This window comes from Euphorbia lathyris, chromosome 1 (genome assembly GCF_963576675.1).
Source record: "Euphorbia lathyris chromosome 1, ddEupLath1.1, whole genome shotgun sequence".
NCBI classification, from domain to species: domain Eukaryota; kingdom Viridiplantae; phylum Streptophyta; class Magnoliopsida; order Malpighiales; family Euphorbiaceae; genus Euphorbia; species Euphorbia lathyris.
In genome coordinates this window covers 105889702-105911136 of record NC_088910.1, presented here as the reverse complement: position 1 = coordinate 105911136, position 21435 = coordinate 105889702, and the positions used below count along the sequence as shown (strand labels likewise).

Genomic DNA, 21435 nt, shown 5'->3' with positions numbered 1-21435 from the left:
TGATATCGTGTCTCTACTTTGTATTTTCGAATGCATGTAATTACAGATGCTCGAAATTGTGTCAAGCACCTAGTCAAACCGGGAGGTTTTCTAGCTTGCTTGTGATTGCGGGTTTAGTTTTTTTAGTTTACTTGGGGACAAGTAAAGTTTTAAGTGCGAGGAGGTTTGATAGGGGTCAAACACCCCTATCTTTGGGTACGGTTTTAGGACGGGTTTTAGCGTTATTTTGTTAATAAGCGAGCAATTCTCGCATTTAAATGCTTTTGTGTGAGTTAGTTAGAAATTGGAAACGTTTTATTTACTTTTCGTTGTTTAGGCTCGTTTTATGATCAATTTAGGAAAATACGGCCAAAATGGCATGCATATTATAATTCTGTTATCTTTTGAAGCTAATTGATCCGTCAAAAGTCGCACCAAACGAAGCGTTTGCTCAAATAAGCGATTGGCGGGTCAATTTAGCCCTTGGACTAATGTTGTTTGGAGTTTATGTGCGTGTGCAGGTTAAAACATGATCAATTTCAGGCAAAAATTGTGTCTCGGGGACCCCCGGCAGTCGCTCGGCGAATTGAGCATCGGCGCGCAGCCCGGGCGCTGCTCGGCGAGCAGCCCAGGCACTGCCCAGGCACTGTGCCTGCTCGCCGAGCAGGTTGTGCATGCTCGCCGAGCAGGCCGCCAGGCGCCTGCTCGGCGAGCAGGGGGCTGCTCGTCGCGAGTAGCCCTGCTCGCCGAGCAGCTCGCCCTGCCTGACGAGCAGACCTGCGGGAATTGGTCAAAAAGACCAATTTCGCCCCCACGATGCCACGATGGACCCCACGACTTCCTACATCAATAAGGACACGAATTAGGTCAAGAAAAGGGCCCGAGCCGCGTCTATAAATAGAGTTTTTCCAATGTAAATTAGATATCTTTTTCCTTTGTAATTCTCTTAGCTTTTCACCTTGAGAAATCCTCTCCACCTCCTCCATATCCTTCAAACCTCCATTGAAGACACCTCCGAAGCTCCATTCACCGAGGATTGCTCAAGCTTCATCCTTAAATCCTAGAAAGACGCCTGCATTGGTAGACAGGTTCCCTGAAAGGGATTTTTCTTCTTTTATATTCTGTCTAGCCTCTGATACATGCTATGAATTCTAGGTTTATTGTAACTTCGTGACAATGTTTCCATCTTTGATATATATTATAGTTCTTGTTTATTCAATTGTTTTGATGTTTTAATCTTTGTCTTACGCTTTGTCTGATTGGTTTAACTCATTCGATAATCCCAAAATTAGGTTGGCACATATTGCGAGCTGAATCTGACCTAGTCAGTGCCTATAGGATTGACGACCCTATAGAAGATTAAGCCCAAATTACTGAGCCTTAGAGCTAGTTTCGGCCTTACAAGGGAATCACGAACTAGAGACTTTAGGAGGATAGGTCGGGTTAATCGCCTTGGACACAAGTGACTTAGGTTTCAATTCAATTGTTTAAACATTCTATTTTCATTATCATCGTATCCCTTCATGTTCCTTCGGTTAATTGCATTGGTAAAAGATCACTTAGGAGTAGTTTAACTTAATTAGGGGTAGAGTAACTCAATTAGGCGTAGAATAACTTAGTTAGAATCGGATAACTTAGCTAGGAATAGCGTAATTCAACCTAGGAGTAGATTAATTTAAACAAACCAACTTAAAACCCCCTAAGCCTAGATAACATCCGAGATCGAGTAGCTCGGTACTTGCAGAAATAAATCCTGTGGACGATAATCTGGACTTAAACCAGAAATTTATTACTTGATAACGACGGGGTACACTTATCCCTTAGTGAGTTCCCATCTCTAACCTAGGTGGGGACGCATCAATATCTATGAAAAACTTTGAGGTGAAGGAAAAATCTGAAGACAAGAAGCAGAAATCTCTTGTCATGAAAGCTGACTCGACTGACGGGAGCTCAACTGATGATGAGGAGATGGCTATGTTCACAAGGAAGATGAAAAGGCTGTTCAGGAAGAATGACAAATATTCTAAGAAGCCTTACAGAAAGTTTGATAAGTATAAGGCTGACTCAAGCGACAGCAAATACAAAAAGGACAGCTCAAAGCCCATTACATGCTTTGAGTGCCATCAAACCGGCCATATTAAGTCAAGCTGCCCCACACTGAGGAAAGACAAGAAGAGCGGCAAAAAGGCAATGGTGGCTACATGGAGCGACAGTGATGAGTCTTCATCTACAGAAACTGAGGCCACCGAGTCAGCGAAGATATGCTTCATGGCTGACGAACTTGCTGAGCCGTGCGGTTCTGAGCATGCTGACTTATCCGTCGCATCAGATGACGAGGAGCAATTAAATGAGGTAATTACTCTTCCCCAGCTCAGAAACGATATGGTTAATGCCCTGAGTGATCTCTACACACTTGTCAAGAAGTGTAATAAGAAAGTTAGAGCACTCAGCAGGCGCTGTGACGAAGTGGAAGAGGTCAAACTGAGTGACCTCAGATTCCTTCTTCAGGACAATTCAACTCTGCATGATAACATGAAGATCATACATGAGTCTGTCTCTGAAGTCCAATCAGTTTCAAAGAAACTGAGAAAGGACGTCACAACTATCGAGAACCAACTAATGGTTCCAAATAAAAGAAACATTCCTCTGAGAACTCAGTACCAAGGTACTCAGCAGAGATGGAATCCCCAGCGAAAAGTCCAGTGTGACTTTTGTGGGAAGAAAGGACACACCACTAAGGTGTGCTGGCACGCTCAACACTGGGGTGCCGACAAGTCAGTGAAACATCCTAAACAGAAGGTCAGCTGTGACTTCTGTGGAAAGAATGGCCATACTGTCCAAGTATGTCGCCATAAAATAAAATATGATGCTTTACCTGTTGCACCTAACAAGCAAGGACCCAAAAAGAATTGGGTACCTAAAAGTAACTAGTTACAATGCAGGTAAGCCTGAGATGTGCCGAGAAGTCAAAGATGTGGTATATTGACAGCGCATGCTCGAGGCATATGACTGGTGATGAAACTCAGTTCATCACGTTTGAGCGTAAACGAGGAGGAAGTGTAAGTTTTGGAGACAACAAGAAGGGTAAGATAGTAGGGTCAGGAACCATTGGAGGTAATCCTACTATTGAATATGTCTCCCTAGTCAGCGGACTCAAATATAACTTACTCAGCGTAGCTCAGCTATGTGACAATGGGAGAAAAGTTATATTTGATGGTACTAGAAGAACAGAACTCTGGTTGAAATAGCCAGGACAATACTGGATGAGCATAGGCTTCCAAAGTATTTTTGGGGAGAGGCTGTTAACACAGCGTGCTATATTCTTAATAGGGCTCTAGTTAGACCTATATTAAAGAAAACCCCCTATGAACTTTGGAAAGGATGAAAGCCCAACATTGGATACTTTCGTGCCTTTGGCTGTAAATGTTTTATTTTAAATACCAAAGATAGTTTAGCAAAGTTTGACTCAAAAGCTGATGAGGCTATCTTTTTGGGCTACTCAACAAACAGCAAAGCATACAGAGTTTTTAATAAGCGAACTCAAGTTCTAGAAGAGTCAGTACATGTGGAGTTCGACGAAACTAACCCTGCAGGTAGATACCAGCCGCTGACCGAAGATGATCCACACTCAGTAACTGCTGACCAAGAACCAGCTACTGAGTCATTCACGAAAAGGCTGACCAAGAGTAAGAGTGAACCTAAGATTACTTTTACTGACACATCTACTTCTGCAGAGATTGTTGAAACACAGACAGCACAAGACATAAATCTACCTAAAGAGATAAGGATTCCAAGAGGGCACTCAGAAAGTGCAATCCTTGATTCTGCTGGAAATACCCTAATGACGAGGAATCAACTCAGGAAGTACCTCAGCAATGTAGCCTTCGTCTCAGTACAGGAACCTAAGAACTTCGCTGATGCTGAGGAAGATGAATTCTGGATGAACGCAATGCAAGAGGAGCTCGATCAATTCAGAAGAAACGATGTATGGGAGCTAGTGCCTCATCCAAAGAGTCAAAAGACCATTGGAACAAGATGGGTCTTCAGGAACAAGATGGATGAACAAGGGAATGTAGTCAGGAACAAAGCAAGGCTTGTAGCTCAGGGCTACAGTCAGCAAGAAGGTATTGACTACGGTGAGACCTTTGCCCCAGTGCCAAGGCTAGAAGCTATTAGGATATTATGTGCATATGCATCTTACATGAACTTTAAATTATTCCAAATGGATGTCAAAAGTGCATTTCTTAATGGAGTTATAAACGAGGAGGTTTATGTTAATCAACCTCCAGGTTTTGAGGACCCTAAATTCCCAAACCACGTTTACAAACTCAAAAAGGCTCTGTACGGCCTCAAGTAAGCACCACGTGCTTGGTATGAGTGGCTGACCAGTTTCCTGCTGACTAGAAATTATGTCAGGGGCAAAGCTGATACAACCTTATTCATTAAGAGAAAGGGTAAAGATACCCTGCTGGCCCAAATTTATGTTGATGATATAATATTTGGTGCAACTAACGAATCAATGTGCAAGGAGTTTAGCAAACAAATGTAGACTGAGTTTGAAATGTCCATGATGGGAGAACTCAACTTCTTCCTCGGTCTTCAAATTAAACAAGGAAAGAACGGCATCTTCATCAGTCAAGCCAAATATGCCAAGGAGATATTAAAGAAATATGATTTGGAAAATTGCAAGCCAATATCCACTCCTATGGGCACTGACACTGTCCTATGCGCTGACGAGAATGGTAAGTCAGTAGACAGCAAATTATATCGAGGTATGATAGGCTCTCTACTTTACTTAACAGCAAGCAGACCGGATATTCAGTTCTCAGTATGCTACTGTGCTAGATATCAATCTAACCTTAAGGAATCTCATTACATTGCTGTAAAAAGAATCCTTAGATATTTGCAAAGCTCAATGAATGCAGGTTTATGGTATCCCAATACTCATGATTTCACACTCATCGGATACACTGACGCTGACTATGGACGGGATAAGCTGGAACATAAAAGCACCTCTAGAGGATGTCACTTCTTAGGAAGCTATCTTGTATCCTGGTTCAGTAAAAAGCAGGCGTCAGTAGCCTTGTCTACCACTGAAGCTGAGTACATTGCTGCTGGTCATTGTGTTGCTCAAGTCCTATGGATTAAGCAACAGCTTGAAGACTATGGTGTTCAAATAAAGACAATTGAAGTCAAATGTGACAACAAAAGTGCAATTGATCTTTCAAAGAACCCAATTCAACACGGCAGAATGAAGCATGTCAGCATCAGACATCACTTCATTAGAGACCATGTACTCAAAGGTGAGATAAAGCTGACCTTTGTCCCAACGGACGAGCAGCTTGCGGATATCTTCACGAAGCCACTGGCCCGTGAGCAGTTCAGCATACTGAGAGAAGCTATTGGTATGTTTAATCCTCTTCAGTAAAATCCTGAACTAAATGAATATGCATGCTGAGTGAATTACTATGCTGAATGATTGTTTTTGCTGTGTACTCATTAAAATTAATTGAACAGCAAATACTGAGTAAATTTGCACACTGAGTAAGTTAGTTTAAACTTAGAAATCATTCGTTTATGCAATACTGACCACTCAGAATATCAAATGCTTAGTATTCTAAATGCTGAGTGTTAGATCCGTTAGAATAAATGCAATAGCACGCGTATAGCCTCTAGGATGACGTATACGCCGTATGTGTCATAAATGCCAGGATCTTTGTCGATTGACAATCCCAAGGCAAAACTGACACATGGATTCGATAAAATCCACACCACACCTCACCTCTATAAATAATGGGTAATTCCCCATTTTTTATTCTTTACGATTATCGAATCACTAAGGCAAAGAAAGCTTTCTCACCAAACACTCTCTCTCTCTAAGATTTCCATACCTTCTTCTCCAGAACTATGACTAAAGTTACCTTCAACATCTCCGGTGCTGGCCACTCTAAGCCCAGCTCCGATGAAACTTCCAGGCAAACCTCTATGCCGGAATCCACCAAGGTCACCTCTCCGAGCAAAGGAAAAACTGGCCAAACCTCCTCTGGTAAGGGAAAGCCTGAAAAAGTCATGACCTATACAAAGGTTTTCGAAAACGTCCGCGAATGGAAGGTTGAGCCCTCAAGATGGGTATCTGAAGCCTTCGTACAAAACGAACAGCCCTTCTATGAGTGGATTTCATAAAATGGATGGACTGGGTTATTTTCAATTAGGGATTCTACTTACCCTGACCTTGTAAGGGAGTTTTACCACAACCTTCATGTTGTTGACGACAACCAGGACTATCTGGTAACAGTAGTGAAAGAGAAAACCATCTTCGTCAACCCTCTCTACCTAGGAAATTTTCTCCAGTTAAAGACTGAGGGAGCAAGGCTAAGGAGATCAGGATGGTACTGGGTACGAGGTCAACTTCTGCAAACCTGAGGGCCACTCAGGAGAAGTCTCAGCTTCATCTATGGGTCAGCACCAGAAGATGGCTCATTATCTACTGAGTTACTTTATCTATCCGAAGATCAACTGCACTACCTCAGCAACGAACTTCGAACAATGCTTTATCTGGCATATGCTGACGTACAAACCGATCAACATGCCAGTATTCCTTATCGCTGGCTTCCAACGCAGTACTGGCACGCTGAGGCTAGGATCGCTCATCACCAGGATCCTCATTGATCATCAGGTAGACCTGACAGATGAAGAAACAGCTAGAGGATCTGAGATCACAGCGGCTTCGCTGAGAGCGTTGAAGTTCGGTCAGCCTTTGAAGAAAGGTAAAGCTGCTGCTGAGGGAACTGTTATCCCACAGAAAGGAAGAAGTACTAAGGCCCCAGCTTCCCGAAAAAGGAAAGCTGTTGAGACTACCTCACATGATGCTGAGTCTCCAGCTAAGAGGCAGAAGTCAGCTGCTAAGTCAGCTGAAAAAAGGAGCAGGCAAGATGAGCCTGAAACTGAGGACACTAATGAGCAACCTCAGAAGAAGAAGAAGTCTTCTACACTGACTCCCCTCGATGCTATTCCTACTAACATCGTTGTGCCTAGTGACTCTCACTACACACAATGTTTAGGAACTGTGTCTGAGGAACAAGAAGATGAGGTGCATTTGGACGACCAGTTCATTGCACAAGTTGAGGAAGAATTGGATGGGGATTCTGAAGACGATGATGAGAACAATGATGATGCTGACTCCGAGGAGACAGCTAGTGAAATCGAAGCTGAGCACGCCAATACTGGGTTGGCTGCTAGAGAAGAGCAAGAACTTGACCAACACAATGTTGATCAAGTCCAAAAGCAAGCTGACCATCCTCATCATGATCAGGAAGAAACCTCTCCTTCTCACTCAGGAGAGTCTATTCAAGCTGACAAACCTCCTACTCCTCCTCGAAGAAGAAAACTCATCAAGGCAAGTCAGAAAGAAGTCAGTGAGACTCCCGTTGAACTATCAACTTTTCCTACCTTTGCCGTTCAACAACCAACGAAAGACCCTTCTGCCTTAAAACTCAAATTTGTTGGTAGAAAACCTGCGGCATCTATAGAAAAGCAAGCCTCTGTTTCTTCTCAACAGGAACATGCCGACTTAAGTGCTTCCGCAAACTCAACCAGTCAAGTTGAGCCGATTACTGTAAATGCTATTATTCCAAGCATGGTGCTGACTCCAAACATATCCGCCCCCGTCAACACTGACAGTATTCGCGTTGCTACTTCTCCAACTCATCTATATGCCGATCACACTCGTACTCATATGAACCAAGTGCAGATTGAAAACACCATTCCAGTCACTGACCATGTCATTCCTTTGACTCCTCTTCCTACCGGTCACACTGATGTCACTGAAGGCTCTCAAAGCTATCTGAATGCCACTGAGTCCGGTAAAAGGATAATCGACTCAGTTCAAGCATTGATCAAAAACCTTCAACAATCCACTCCTCTTGCTGCTGGGTCTTCATCTATTGAGACTACTCAGCTTTCCCAGGTCACTCAGCTTCTCAACGAAGTTAAGGGATTCAAGGACTTGCTGAACATCATCATCACTTATCAAACACAGCAAACTAAGCAGGACGCCATCGCCAAGCTGGCTGAGATCCAGCTGACAATCGTTCAACACTTGAATTCTCTACAACAACAAGTTCAAAACTTGTCAGCTGCGAACCAAGGCTATGCAACCTCTGCTGAGGTCAAGATGCTCTTTGCTCAGCTTCACACCGAGCAACTCAAGACAAATGAGAAAATGGTCTCTTACTCTCAGTGCTCAGTGGAGCAAATTGGTGAAGCTGTTCGATTGCTAAATCTGAACAAGCAGGAGATGGACACTGACCAAATGAAACAAAACGAGATGTTGTCTATCACAAGGCAAACCTTCAATCACATCCGTCACACAAATGTTCAGCGTCAGTACTTTGACACCTACCTACTCAAAACCTTTCATCAAGTCATTGCTGGACTGACTGATGCACTTATATGGATTGGTAAGTCTGAAGCTTTATGATCAGCGCTGCCAACCTCAATATACCTGATGAAGTCTCCAATCAGGGTGTTGCCATTTTTGATGGTGTAAATGAAAGCGCTGACCGCCTTAAAGCGCTGTCCAACGAACTGACCAGGGCTGTCTTAACCGACAGCTTTAGGATTCCTCCTCCCGATGCTGACAAAACGGGGGAGAAAGAACAAGCGAGAACACCAGCAAGAACACAACATGGGTCTAGTCAGTCCCAACAAAAGAAAAGGAAATAGAAATAGGCTAGCTCAGTATAGACTAAGTATGATGTAATCTATATGCCTTGTCTTTAAGTTTTTCTTTTGTAAACACTGACTACCGATATCAATATATCATATCTGCATCTTTCATTCTATCCCTGGGTTATGATATATGTTGATGTGTACTGAGTCATTATGTATCTTCAATTAAATCAGCTATGTCTAATACTTATGAAACTTATGATTGAATCAAATGCTGATAACATGTTTGACATTGACCTATGTGTTTATAAAACATTGTCTTTTAAGAACTCATTGAACAACAAATTACTCAGCGCACTCTAAATATTTAAACCTTCCGCTTAATATTGAGTAAATAGCTGACCTATATTTGAAAACTGACCTTAGACTTACTCGATTAAACCTGTAAATGTTTAGAGTAAAACTAAGTCAGTAGCTCAACCCTTACGGGGGAGTTTGCTAAGTATAATAGGTCAACTATCATGGGGGAGCTCAATACTGAGTTCCTCGCTGAATAGTTTTGCCAACATTAAAATGGGGGAGTTTGTTGAAACACCTTTCCACATAATTTTGATTTGACAAAATTGTTTAAGTATAATTAAAATACATATTCTAAACACACTAAGTTTAAATGCTTTGATTTATTCTACTAATGTGTTTGTTCAATGTTGAGTTAAATTGTTTATAAGACACAAGAATTAAAAGGCCCAAGCCCAATACAAGTGTCAAAGCCCAAGTCAAACAACTTAGTATTACTCGGCCCGCGTTTGTCAAAACGTTGTCACTTTGGACAGAACGCAACTCAGCGTAAGAAGGATCTAGAAGACCTTCGGGAACAACTTCAAGATGAAGCTGCTGAGTAGATTCGACAAACGTACAAGACAGCAGCTGGCTAAGGAAAACTTCCAGACAAAGTATTTCTACTTTGGGTAAAGTTCAGATGACACAGTATGCTATCTAGTTGACTTTACCATAAAAGGAGAAACATTCTGTTGAGCTGACCGAGAACAGAAGATACACAAATCTGATTGGCCGAGAGCTCTGAGCAAGTCAGGATGACAACGACAGGAAGCCGTTTCCCTCCAACGGTTATTTCGAAATTCGAAATGACCGATGCCTAGACGTCTCTATAAATAGAGTGCCATCAGATGCTTCAACACTTACAGAACTTGATCAAGCCATTACGCTGACCAAATCTCTACGCAAAGTTCTGCAAGCAAAAAGCAAAGCAATCTTACACTACATTCAATATATTTTGTGTAAAAGTCTAGAGTGATTATTTAATCATCTAAGGTGTCTTAGCAAATCATTGTTTAGGACAAACACTTATCATTTCTAGAGATTAGAAAGGAGAGGCTGAGTACTCGGTTATAGTACTCAGCAAGAGATTAGGATTGAGTAGAGGTATAGAGGAAGGTACTCTTGTTATACTCAGTTGCTAAGATTGTAAAAGGTTTGAGGCTCTACCTTTAAAGAGCTCAGTAGAGGATTTGAAATCTCGGAACGTGTTCCGGGGACAGGACGTAGGCTTAGAAGAAGCCGAACCTGGATAAATCTGCTGAGTAACGTATTTCTTACCTTAAACTCCTTATATATATTGCTTGCTTAAATAACCAAAACTGACCAAGTAAAAAGGTCAAGCTGAGTTGTGCGCATCGAACATCTGAGCTCAGGAATAGACTTTAAGTGCTATCTCCTGACTCAAGTCAAGAAACTGACCTAGTCACCAGTTGACTAAGCCAGTATCTTACTGATCACTCAGCGCCGCTGTTAAAACCTTTTCTCTTAAGAAAAGAAGTTTGCCCAAACTTAAGAAAAAGTTTAAATAGTTCCTAACCCCCCTTTGGAACTATACTTGCACTGTTATAAGGGACCAACACTTTTTTCTTTCTTTTTTTTATTTCCCCTCTCTCTCTCTCTTTTCTGAATCTTTGTGAATAATGAGTAGTGAATCTCAAATCTCTGCAAAAAAAAAAATCATCTCCTCTACGCTGATGCGCCACACCCATTTATAGAAGGAAAAAAGGGGATTTGACACGGCTACAATTGCCTGTCAAACCCCATGTTTTCTAGGATCAAGGCCGGTCAGCCTTTCATGGAATTTCAGTTAAGGCTGATCGGCCTTTGTACTGTGATGTGGCCATTTTTCCGGATCAAGCTATAGCTCAAGTTTAACAATGGACATATCTTTGAGGTTGAAAAAATTTGTGCTCACAGTTACCCCGAACAGAATGGATATCAACAGCGTCCAAACTTGCTTTTCATTATTTTCTAACCTTTGTTGATGATTATTTCTCGTGTTAATTATCTTTATCTTATGAAATATTGCTCAGAATTATTTACTACCTTTAGTGCTTTTCATGTTGAGATTCGCACACAATTTAGCAAATCTATTGTATTTTGTGAAATGATCGTAACCATATAGTCTAAATGGATAGCGTTGAGATAGAATATCTGAACAAAGAGTGGCATTCATCTTTATATTAAGCGTCACGGTTATAGTCATTCATCTTTGAAGCATGTACAATAGTTTTTAAGGTAACTAAAAAAATTAGCTGCAGACAACATAGGAGGATTGCCCCATAACTTCTCACAAAGCTTAGAAAACTAAAGCCAACTCATACAATTAATTTGTTATTTGTTATTCGAGATCACTATTTGACAAGTAATTAAACAAATACAAGGAGAATAAGGAAGAATAGGCAAAACTCAACAGCTCAAGCTGTTCTGTTCACCTAGGATATGAAAACAGTACGGAGATATTATTTCTAAGCGTTTGAATAAGAATAATGATATACCCGAAAATCTCTTTCAATATATAAAAACATTACAGTGAAAAGTCACATAACTATCGGCTATTTCTGTGACAATTCTTATATTGAAAGACATTAATATCATGTTTGAACAATTCGAATTTACCTTCCAATTGAAAAAAGCATGAAATAAACAAGGGGGGTAATTAAATATGACTAAAAACTCCTGAATCACTAGTTTCTCTATGTATGACCATAACTCTACAAAAATAACATCACTTTTATACAAGGATAAGATCTCAAAACATTCTGGATACTAACAGGAGGAATCCGGTCGCTTTATAACTTCGATAAATCTCATGCCATTCTCACAAATTTCATGCAAGTGACAAAAGTTTGGCGCAAATAATCCAAACTTAAAAAATAGATTATACCCGCTACTGTTCTCTCTCACCTCAGGATAAATAACAGCTAAAAATTACGAGCATTCCAAATTTATGTGTTCCCCAGAAAAGTCACGCCTCTCACAGGTGATTTCCTGGTACATGCCTTTTATGATCCCTCTCACCATAACCAAGAGCTCAGCTCAGCTACGGTCTTCTAAGTAGTCATGATTATCATAATGATGGGCACCTGGAGCATAATCATTTCGAAGGCTGCCCTCAGATGTTTAGTCTACTGAGCTCCATACCTTCCGTTTACGGTTGTTTGATTTTGGGGAGTGGAAACTTTTGTCAATGTTATCTGGAACTTCTCCTCCTTCAACATGGTTGAAATCTGACTTATATCTTAATTGCTCCTGCATTCCTTGCTGTTCTCTATCCCCTGCATCCTCTTGATATTTCTCATGTTCTTGCCTCTCCAAGGACCTAGACAAGTTTTGCCTCCTATCGCTCTTATTCTTTTCGCTCTCAGCAGCTAGCTCGATACCAGCCTCCAGTTCTCTCTCAATCAGATCATCCTCATCCAAGAAGTCAGTTTTCCGAGTTATATCCCGCCGAGACTTCTTCCGTTTCTCCAATGCTGCTTTTACCTTGTCTTTGTCAATCCTTTTAATAGCATCTTGGGGTGACTGACCAAGTGTACCTTCTCTACTTCCCAAGCTTCGGCCAAAATGTTTGTCTTTTAATTCCCCAGCTTCACTTATTTCACTTCTAGTGGAATTCCTTTCTTCATCTTCTTTTCCATGGGATGTAATCCTTGACGCAGTTTGAGCTTCCCGAGCATCATAGCCAAACACTGTATCTATTTCAGAATCGATGCTATCTTTGGCTTCACCATCCGAGTTGTGATCAGAGGCACTTTTCATCTCCTCACTAGCATACTCATTTGCCTGAGCATGCCTAGTTCTTTGAGCTCCACCAGGATTATCCGCATGTGACATTGACTTGGAGGTTTCAGGTCTTGAAGTAATGCCTCCAGCCTGAGAATGACTATTGGTCACTGCATGCTCTTCCTTGCCAGATGAATCTTTGGGTGTGGTTTGCTGAGTGACCCCACTTAAGGTGCTTTCTTCAGCTTCATTGTTAGTAGGAGGAGGTAATCGGTTCTGTTCATAAAGTTCCAGCATCTGATTACTTACCTCTGCACGATAAAAGTTCACAGTTAAAGTAAACCTAACAAAAATTTCCATAACTATTAACTAACTCGTTTCATATTTCTTTAGTTCACATCAGGCTCAGATTCTTCCTCCCAACAATGCCCACCCACTTACCCCACCCCTTTTTTTCCATGATGGGGTTAATGAAGGGTGAGAGAGAAAGAAGGAAGCAAACATGCTTCTGAGAAAATCCATAGGTACATGTAATTTAAGTAAACAGCAAATGTTATTATATCCATTTATTTTATATATATAAAAGAAAGGTAAAACACCAACCCTCCAATTGGCGTGGGCTGACATCGAACTCTTGCCACCAGACTTTCTCACCATCTGATGGGAGCTTTACTTTGAGGAACTTTGCAGCCAGGAAAATGGCCCCTGCCGCAATGTGGTGGGGCTTAAATTGCAAGCAAAGAGATGTGCGCAGTCTGCACATGCCGCATCTCCCCGATCAAGAAGAGACAATAAATAAAAAGCGGATATAGACTAAAGTAGCAATTTGTCATACCCATCATTTACAAAATTCCATGCAACCTGTGCTAGGGCATTTTGAGCAACCTTAAATTTCTTTATTGCATCCACAAGAGGCTTGTATGGATGCTGCACGTTTAGATCGAAAGCAAGAGTTGCAAGTACAACCCTCTCCCCAATTAAAATCAGTTCTTTCTGCTGTTCGTATACCTCCTGCCGATGAGATATTGATGCATAAATGACATATGTGATTAAGAATGGAGAAAATAATAAAGCTCTATTCCATAGAATGAGCAGTAGAGAGCCTCATAGTTGTCAAAGGGTCAGGTGCAGAGGTTAGCGCCTCTATAGGTGTGAGGCGCGCGATGTGAGTCAGGTGCGCGCCTTTGTGCACCTTGGCTCGAGGAGCGCCTAACCGCAGTTGTAGCGGGTGTTAGGAGTTTTCAGCTTCTAATCACAACCATAGGAAATTTAGGATTAAATTAGAAAAAGAAAGAAAAATATGATGATGAGATTGAGAACCTTAAAGAAGAATATGATGATGGTGACTTTGATGATGAATAGGGACTATAAAGACTAAAGAGTTTACTAGTCTTGCTTGAGGAAAAGTAGTTATTATTAGACTATTAGTAACTTAATGCTTAGTTGAAGTTGAACTTTGGTCTTTAGTTTAGATTTAAATTTTATTATGTGTTATAATTATAATTTTGTCTCAGTAGTTAATTAGAATTTATCTCATGCGTTTTAAGATTAAAATTGTTGTTAATTGACTATTTGTGTCATTTTAGAAATATTAAGTGTTGTTGATTTATAATTTTATATGTTATTTTGTTTTGATGCGGCTTGTGTCGCTCTGGCACGCGCCTGAGCAATGCGCCTAGGCTCCAGGACCCCTTGCTCCTTAGTGCACCTTTCACAACTATGGAGAGCCTACACGATCTGAACTAAGTAAAAATTCTACATTTCTACTTGAGGAGAAGTAAACATATAAGCACATAACAAGGAAGTACCATACTGAAACAGATTGATTATTGAAGTAGTATAGGAGAATTTACAACCAGGCCCATAAATTTTAACAAGAAAGATACATTACCTTTTGTTTAATCTTCTGAACAGCTTCAGGATCCTTTTTGTGGATGATTTCATAAGAAACGAGGATAACATCTTTTAATGGACGGGGAGTCTCCTCCACCTTTCCGGCAAGAAACATACACACTGTAGCAATGGTCTGCAAGAAATAATTAAAAAATTTACAGTACAATGAGAATTCAGATAAATCTAAACAAAAAAAAAAAACTTATGTAAAACATAACCAGACAAATGTATGGCAATCAGTGTTCAGGTGCAAGGAACTGTGCAAGAAAGCAACAGCAGGAAGCTATAGAAATATAAGTGAGTTCTACTATCCCCAGTAGCTTCACCACAATAGTAGATTCAATAACCAATTCCAACCAGTGATATATGTTATATCACAAGATAAATAGAAAAACTCACCCTCCTATCATTCTTTGCATGAGATTGACGAAGAAAGAATCGGTGACAAAAAATTATTGCTGTAGCAATAGTAAGCTGAGGCCTGCAGATTAAGAATTCAAGACTCATCATGCCAAGCATATCATATTTTTATAAGCCACGTTTGACAACTAAATTGAAGTAATGCAAGTTCACTCCATAACAGATGAACAATTTTAACCAAAATGATATCTGGCCCATTGCACAGGAAGCATGTATATCAGTGCCAGAGCTTTTTTAGGGGCAAGAATATCTGAGTGAAAACAAGATGAAGCACGGACACTTGCAAAACGGCAAGTATACGAGTCTGGTGAGGCTTAAATTATAACTCTAATGCCATCTGATGGACTAGAAGACGGTCAGTAGCATACGTTGAAAATTATAGAGTTGGTGCTTCTAAGTATGCATTGTCGAAAAAAATGCTTACAAGTTTGGTAGATAAATGGAACTTGAGGGAAAAAAAAAGGTGGAGGAGATATTTGCAATAGGACATAACTAATTCTTCAGGCCATTCATTTTCACGGATGGGAGCAAAGGAAGGTATTTCAAGTACTTTGGAAATCAATAATTAGGATACGCTACATCATTTTGGCACAATTATTGGAGTCAAACCAGCTTAAAATTGTACTTCCTGAGATGCTAGTCATGGAATATAAGGAAGCATTACAGATGGATAATGTGCATGAAAATAGGTAGTTATTTCATTGACTAGATTCTTCCTGCTACATATGATAAAAGAGTCGGGCCTCAAGTCTAGTGTGGCTTATATTTTCTGTTCCAGTTCAAAGTCAAGGTGATAAAATGAAGGGATGATGGTCTTCTGAAAAAGACGTTAGATGCTAATACTTACGAAATTGACTACAGGTTTATACAGTGATATAGACTTCCATGAAGCATCAGGAGAGCAAGGGAGTTCATAAAGGTGTTTTCTGTTTTCCCACTTAGAGTTAACAAACCAAAAAAAAGCATAGCATCTGACAAAGCTCAAGGAAACAATGTTCTCCAACAGTATAAGAAAATAGATGGCTTGAAGCCCAGCAACACACAGGAAAAAAAAAACATTTAATTCTTTTGTGCATGAGCCTTCTATTGGGTAGATTGCTAACCGAGTATGTAATATAAAATCAAATAGCAAGAGCCTAACTTGGCGGACGGAGAGCAGGTTTGTACATGCATTATTGGAAAACATTTAAAAGAATACTCGGAAGGAGTTGAGCAGTCAAAATTAACTGCAATTGGATCAAACTAGTTTCTGGAAGAAAAACATTAATATGGCAACAGAATAAAAGCATTTGAATTGTAGATAAAGAAGGAACAATTTTAGAGACTCACACTTTTAGCCTCATGCCCAAATCTTGTAGATATGTACAGTATGATTTCCGTATATAAGCCTCCTTCTTCAGGTCAATGTTATCCCGTCTGGATGTAGAGTCCTCCTCAATTTCCTTTCTAGAAAAGTACCATCGACCACCATCCTCCGGTTTTTCTGGAGAATACTTGTGAAGGTTTGCTCCATGATAGGAGGAATCACCAGGAAGTGAATTATCCATATGTCTACTTGCACAATAAATGTCTCTTGATTTATAAATAAAATCTGTCTATGACAAATATTCTGGCTAAATCACTATGTCATACAAGAGCTCCCTGCATCAAGATGAATAATGGCATTTCAAAGTTACAAAGGCCGAAAAATATCACTGCCATTGAGAGACAGGGAAGGTGGGTTAGGTGAAGGAGAAAGAGTAATGCAGTGACAGAATCTAGCAAATCATTAAGTCATTGATACAATAATAAAGATGAAGCTATAGATTTATGGTAGGTTTGAAAGTTACAAGGTCAAGTGCACAAGAAAAAAAAAAGCGACAAATAAATGCATCATAGATGTTACTCACAAGTCACAATGCAACCGTTGCTTGGGAGGAGGGTTTAGGAAAGGTTAAAAACCAGCCCTTGATTGGGAGGAAGCATATTAGACGGGTAAGGGGTTCATTATAGAATATGGAGGGCTGGAAACCCACCATTTTTTAACCCTCGAAATGGAGTCTTTGGAAGGGTATGATTTCATTTAGACTATCTTAATCTTTATCTTTTAAATTTTTTATGCTATTAAATATATATTTAGTGTTTAATATTTAAAGAAATTTCACAACTAGAATTTATTAACGTTAATTTTAAAAATAAAATAACAATAATTCTATTAAAGGGTAATTTAGTAATCTTGGTATAATTTATATTTTTTAAATTATATCAACTTTTATATGTGGTGAGGGGTAGGGGAAGACATAAGCAAACTTGGAGGAGGGTGATCGAGAGTGATATGAGTTTACTGGGAATTGAGGAAAATATGGTAGTGGATAGGACGGAGTGGAGGGAGCGAATTTGTGTCGCTGACACGACTTGATTTCACGGTTTTATATGATGGTTCATGTTAGCCGACCCCGAATCATTTCGGGACTAAGGCTTTGTTGTTGTTGTTGTATATCAACTTTTATATGCACATCCTTCCTTCCAAGCATAGAAAGAGTCGAACAATTTATTTCCTTTAAAAACTCTTACATTCCATTCCTTTAATCACCCTCCATGTGCTCCATCCAAGCAAAGTTATGCCATACTAGTCCTTAAACTCCACAAAAATAGAACCTTTATGTGGATCTAGCAATGATATTTCATGCATACAAATTAACACTAAACTGTTTATTAAATATTTATATCTTGATAATATATATTTACAAAAGGAAAGGAAACACATTTTGTTACTCAATGTATGCTTTTTGAGCATGTACTCATGTAACCATCTTTAAGTAGTAAAATGTGTAGGTGTAGGTCAACTTGTGTTTATTCTGCATAATGCATATATTACTTGGAGATAAATATCTAATATAGCTCAATGATGGTTTTAATTTAGCTTAGCTTCAGCAATATAGCTTAGAAAGTTTAACCCTCCATCTGGTTACTAAATTAAAAAATCAAGGTGAAAGAATACAATGATTTTAGTCCTATTTGAAATGTTCTCTAACAACAGTTTTGGCAGAGGAATATTAATATAATTACAATGCACCACATTAAATACTAGAAGTAGAAGCTCCATGTCAACCTCAGTAATCTTTTTATTAATTTTCCAGAACTTGCGTCCAATTATCCTAGAAATTTGTGAAGAGTAAGTACTTGCGCGTCAATTTAAATTCAAATGCAACAATAAATGAAACAGGGAAATTACCAGGATTAGTTTCCTATGGACACAAGTGAAATGCAATTCCAATAAAACATAGAACAGAAAACCAAACTAAATAAAACCACAGGCAGTCAACTAGCTCTCAACATGTTGAATTGCAGTGAATCAAAGCTCGAAATGTTTTTGAAGGATAGGAGCAAAGCAATAGACTAACCAGAATGGAGATTAAATTGCTGTTAAAATAGAAACAAGTACAGCTTCTCTATTGAGCTATGTTGCATAGAAATGGAAATGGAAATGGAAACAAGCACCAGGAAACTATATTTTATAAGTATAGGAAACGCAAATCTGGAGGAAATATGTAAATACTAAAAATATAAGGGAATATCTAATTTTAAAATTATACGCATGCATTTTTAATAGTTTATGTATGTACAATAAAGAAAAAAAAAAGTTCACATACAAATTGGATAAGAGAGGGTAAATGGAAACTTTTTCTTCTTGAAAACTTGATGTAGAAAATATCACACCCTCTTTATTAACTAAACATGTGATCAATAAAGGGTCTGCTTGTTTTGTGATTAAGAGAGGTTAATTAAAGGGAGGTTAGTTAAGTAACCTTGCTTGGGAGAAGAAGGTTAATTGAAGGGGAGGGATTTCAAAGGTTAATTGGAGGTTAAAAAACCTTGAAAAAAAAAACATTCATTTTAAGTCCCACGAGGTTAACTATTTTCACTTCCCCTCCCCTTCCTTCACTTCATCTCCCCTTCCATTATTTCATATGCGCTAAATCCCCATCCAAGCCGACCCTAATATAACATATTACATCCGATAAAACGAATTTCCAAATTCTAATAAACGAGATTTCAATGTTTTTATATTACTCAAATATTTTGTACGATTTCTGAGAGTATCGGAAATATAAACAGGAAAACCCTTCAAACTCAAACTTTTCACCATGATCGAACCGCAAAAAGAAATGTCAACATATTAAAAATGGTTGTTATTAAGTTTGGGCATCTCGAGACAAAACCAAGAAGCTAATCTTATACAGCGGAGTTCAGGCTTAATCTCAACTACTGAATGAAGGGAAAAAACATGAAATAGTGGAAGAAATAGATCAAAGATCACCGATCTAAGAAAACCATAAAATAAAAGGGTAACAGGAAAAAGTGAAAAAAGAAGATCAATGCATACCTTTCACGATGAGTCGAAGCAAGTAATAACCAATATTGGAGGGCCTCCGACGACGAGATGATGGCGGCACGGTGATGGTTGACGGCGGTAAAAATGGTAGATGTCCTCGCTGTAGGACGGCTCCGTTAGGTGGAGAAGGATAGGGATTTGAGAGACGATACGATCTGTTGTGTACGAATAAGGATTTAGGGCAAATTATAAAATATATATGAGAATAATTTTGTCATATCCTTTGTCAATACGGTGAAAAACGGGGATTCCCTTTTGGGTAGGTAGGGCTGTAATTTGTAAACGATCTGAGCCGCTTGATAAAAGCTGTTGGATCTATAAACCAACTGTTCATGAGTATGATTTACTAGCTCAGTTTCTAAACTAGTAGAGTTTGAGCAGGGCAGAGCTCGACACGAAAGCTTGCGAATATGCTCGATTAGTATATTTATAAATAAATTTTAATTTTGTAGAACTATATAGTTTTGTATTAATTCACAAATATTGAAACTTAATATTATTTCATTTGAAACAAATATAATAAATGAGTAATAGACGAACGGTGCCTTCTATGGTTACTTTGTTTTTGACAAAGTACTAGTACTTGGTGTGTTTTCACCATTGGATGATGGATTAGAAAATTAATCCAATAGTGAAAACACACAAAGTAAGGCTTACTTTGTTAAAAACAAAGTAAGCATAGTCTTTACCATAGACGAACTATTTGTAAGCACGTTTATTTATTTACGAACTTTACTTATGAGTTTGTTTATATACACAATTAAAGAGTTATTTGCGAGCAAACTTCATAAATATAATTAACGATTTACTCACAAACAATTCATGATTAAATAATTTTCTTAATGAACCAAGTTCAAAGAGGATTTTAATCTTGAAACGACTTCAAAGCTCGGCTCGAGCTCGTTTATTTTCTAATAAACTGAGTCGAGCTTAGCTCAGGCTTGAGCTTGTTAATTTTATAGCAAGTTGAGTTTGAGCAGTCTAAAGCTCGGCTCGGTTACAGCCCTACCCATAGGCTCTATGAAGGAAAATAGGCAAACGTTTGGCAGCGGAAATATAAAAATTTTAACCTATTTCCTTAAACCAAGATCCGTTAATCGTTATTTCATACAAGGAATGATAGAAGGAAATACCTTTTAGAAGAACTATCTACTGTTGCTAGCGAAGTGCCCTCAACTCTAGTTCCGAGTTCACGAACACAAACCAAAAGACAAGATCAAACAAGTTAGAATCTCAACCAATGAATAGCAGCCAAAATAGATTGCCTTTAACAAATCAACACAAGATCAAGGATAAAGAGATGAAATCAATTGAATTGAAGCAAATGGTGGAAATTCGGTCCTCTACGGAAAGGGTCGAATTTCTCTCTCTAGTAGAGGTTGGCCACAATTCACCTATAAGGGGAAATAAATAGTCTCTTGTATCTAAACCCTAGTTAGATAGAATTAGGTTACTTCTTTAGAGTTTTATTCTAAATAAATACTCCATAAATATTAATTACAGTTATTAGATAACTTCTTTAGAGTTTTATTCTAAATAAATACTCCATAAATATTATCCATAGTTTTTTAGATAACTTCTTTAGAGTTTTATTCTAAATAAATACTCCATAAATATTATCCATAGTTTTTTAGATAACTTCTTTAGAGTTTTATTCTAAATATAAAGATAACATTAAGTTGTTTGATAGAAGCAATTTAACCACTTTAAATTTTATAACTTAATTACCCCATGATTAATTAACCACAATTATAATCTAATCATAATTGTCTAAAATAAATTAATTCTCACATGTATATATATATATATAGACCTGGCCATGGGCCGGGCTCGGGCCGGGCCAGGCGGGCTTTTGTATAAAAGTCCTCAGCCCAAGCCCAGCCCAGCCCACTAGTAATTTAGGCGGGCTCGGGCCAGGCTGGGCTCGGGCTTTAAAATCAAATCCCAAGCCCAGCCCATGTAAACCCATCTAAACATATATATATAATTTTTTAATTATAAAAAATAAATTTTAATACTTAAAAATAAATATT

General features: G+C 38.9%; 1 protein-coding gene across 2 annotated transcripts; it reads right to left on the bottom strand.

The window, feature by feature from the left end:
- Positions 1–11431: 11431 nt before the first annotated feature.
- On the bottom strand, positions 11432–19581 carry LOC136210500 (cyclin-T1-3-like). Of its 2 annotated transcripts, XM_066001766.1 has the most exons (7): positions 19394–19581; positions 16357–16668; positions 15007–15088; positions 14606–14740; positions 13550–13725; positions 13318–13469; positions 11432–13025 (listed from the first exon to the last, which is right to left on the bottom strand). In XM_066001766.1, exons 2-7 carry the CDS (start codon positions 16572–16574, stop codon positions 12112–12114), a joined length of 1677 nt encoding a protein of 558 aa, XP_065857838.1. In that variant the 5' UTR covers positions 16575–16668; positions 19394–19581; the 3' UTR covers positions 11432–12111. The 2 variants fall into 2 exon arrangements, with proteins under 2 accessions (XP_065857838.1, XP_065857839.1); XM_066001767.1 differs by lacking the exons at positions 15007–15088; positions 19394–19581 and having other exon boundaries at positions 16357–16496.
- Positions 19582–21435: the final 1854 nt, after the last annotated feature.

What these genes read in the sequence shown, in the direction of transcription:
- LOC136210500 (XM_066001766.1), bottom strand. Translation starts at nt 16,574, where the DNA reads ATGGATAATTCACTTCCTGGTGATTCCTCCTATCATGGAGCAAACCTT. An exon ending in TTCAGAAGATTAAACAAAAG is followed by an intron (nt 13,726 to 14,605) that starts GTAATGTATCTT and finishes TCTCATCGGCAG; the next exon opens with GAGGTATACGAACAGCAGAA. An exon ending in CAGCCCACGCCAATTGGAGG is followed by an intron (nt 13,026 to 13,317) that starts GTTGGTGTTTTA and finishes TTTATCGTGCAG; the next exon opens with AGGTAAGTAATCAGATGCTG.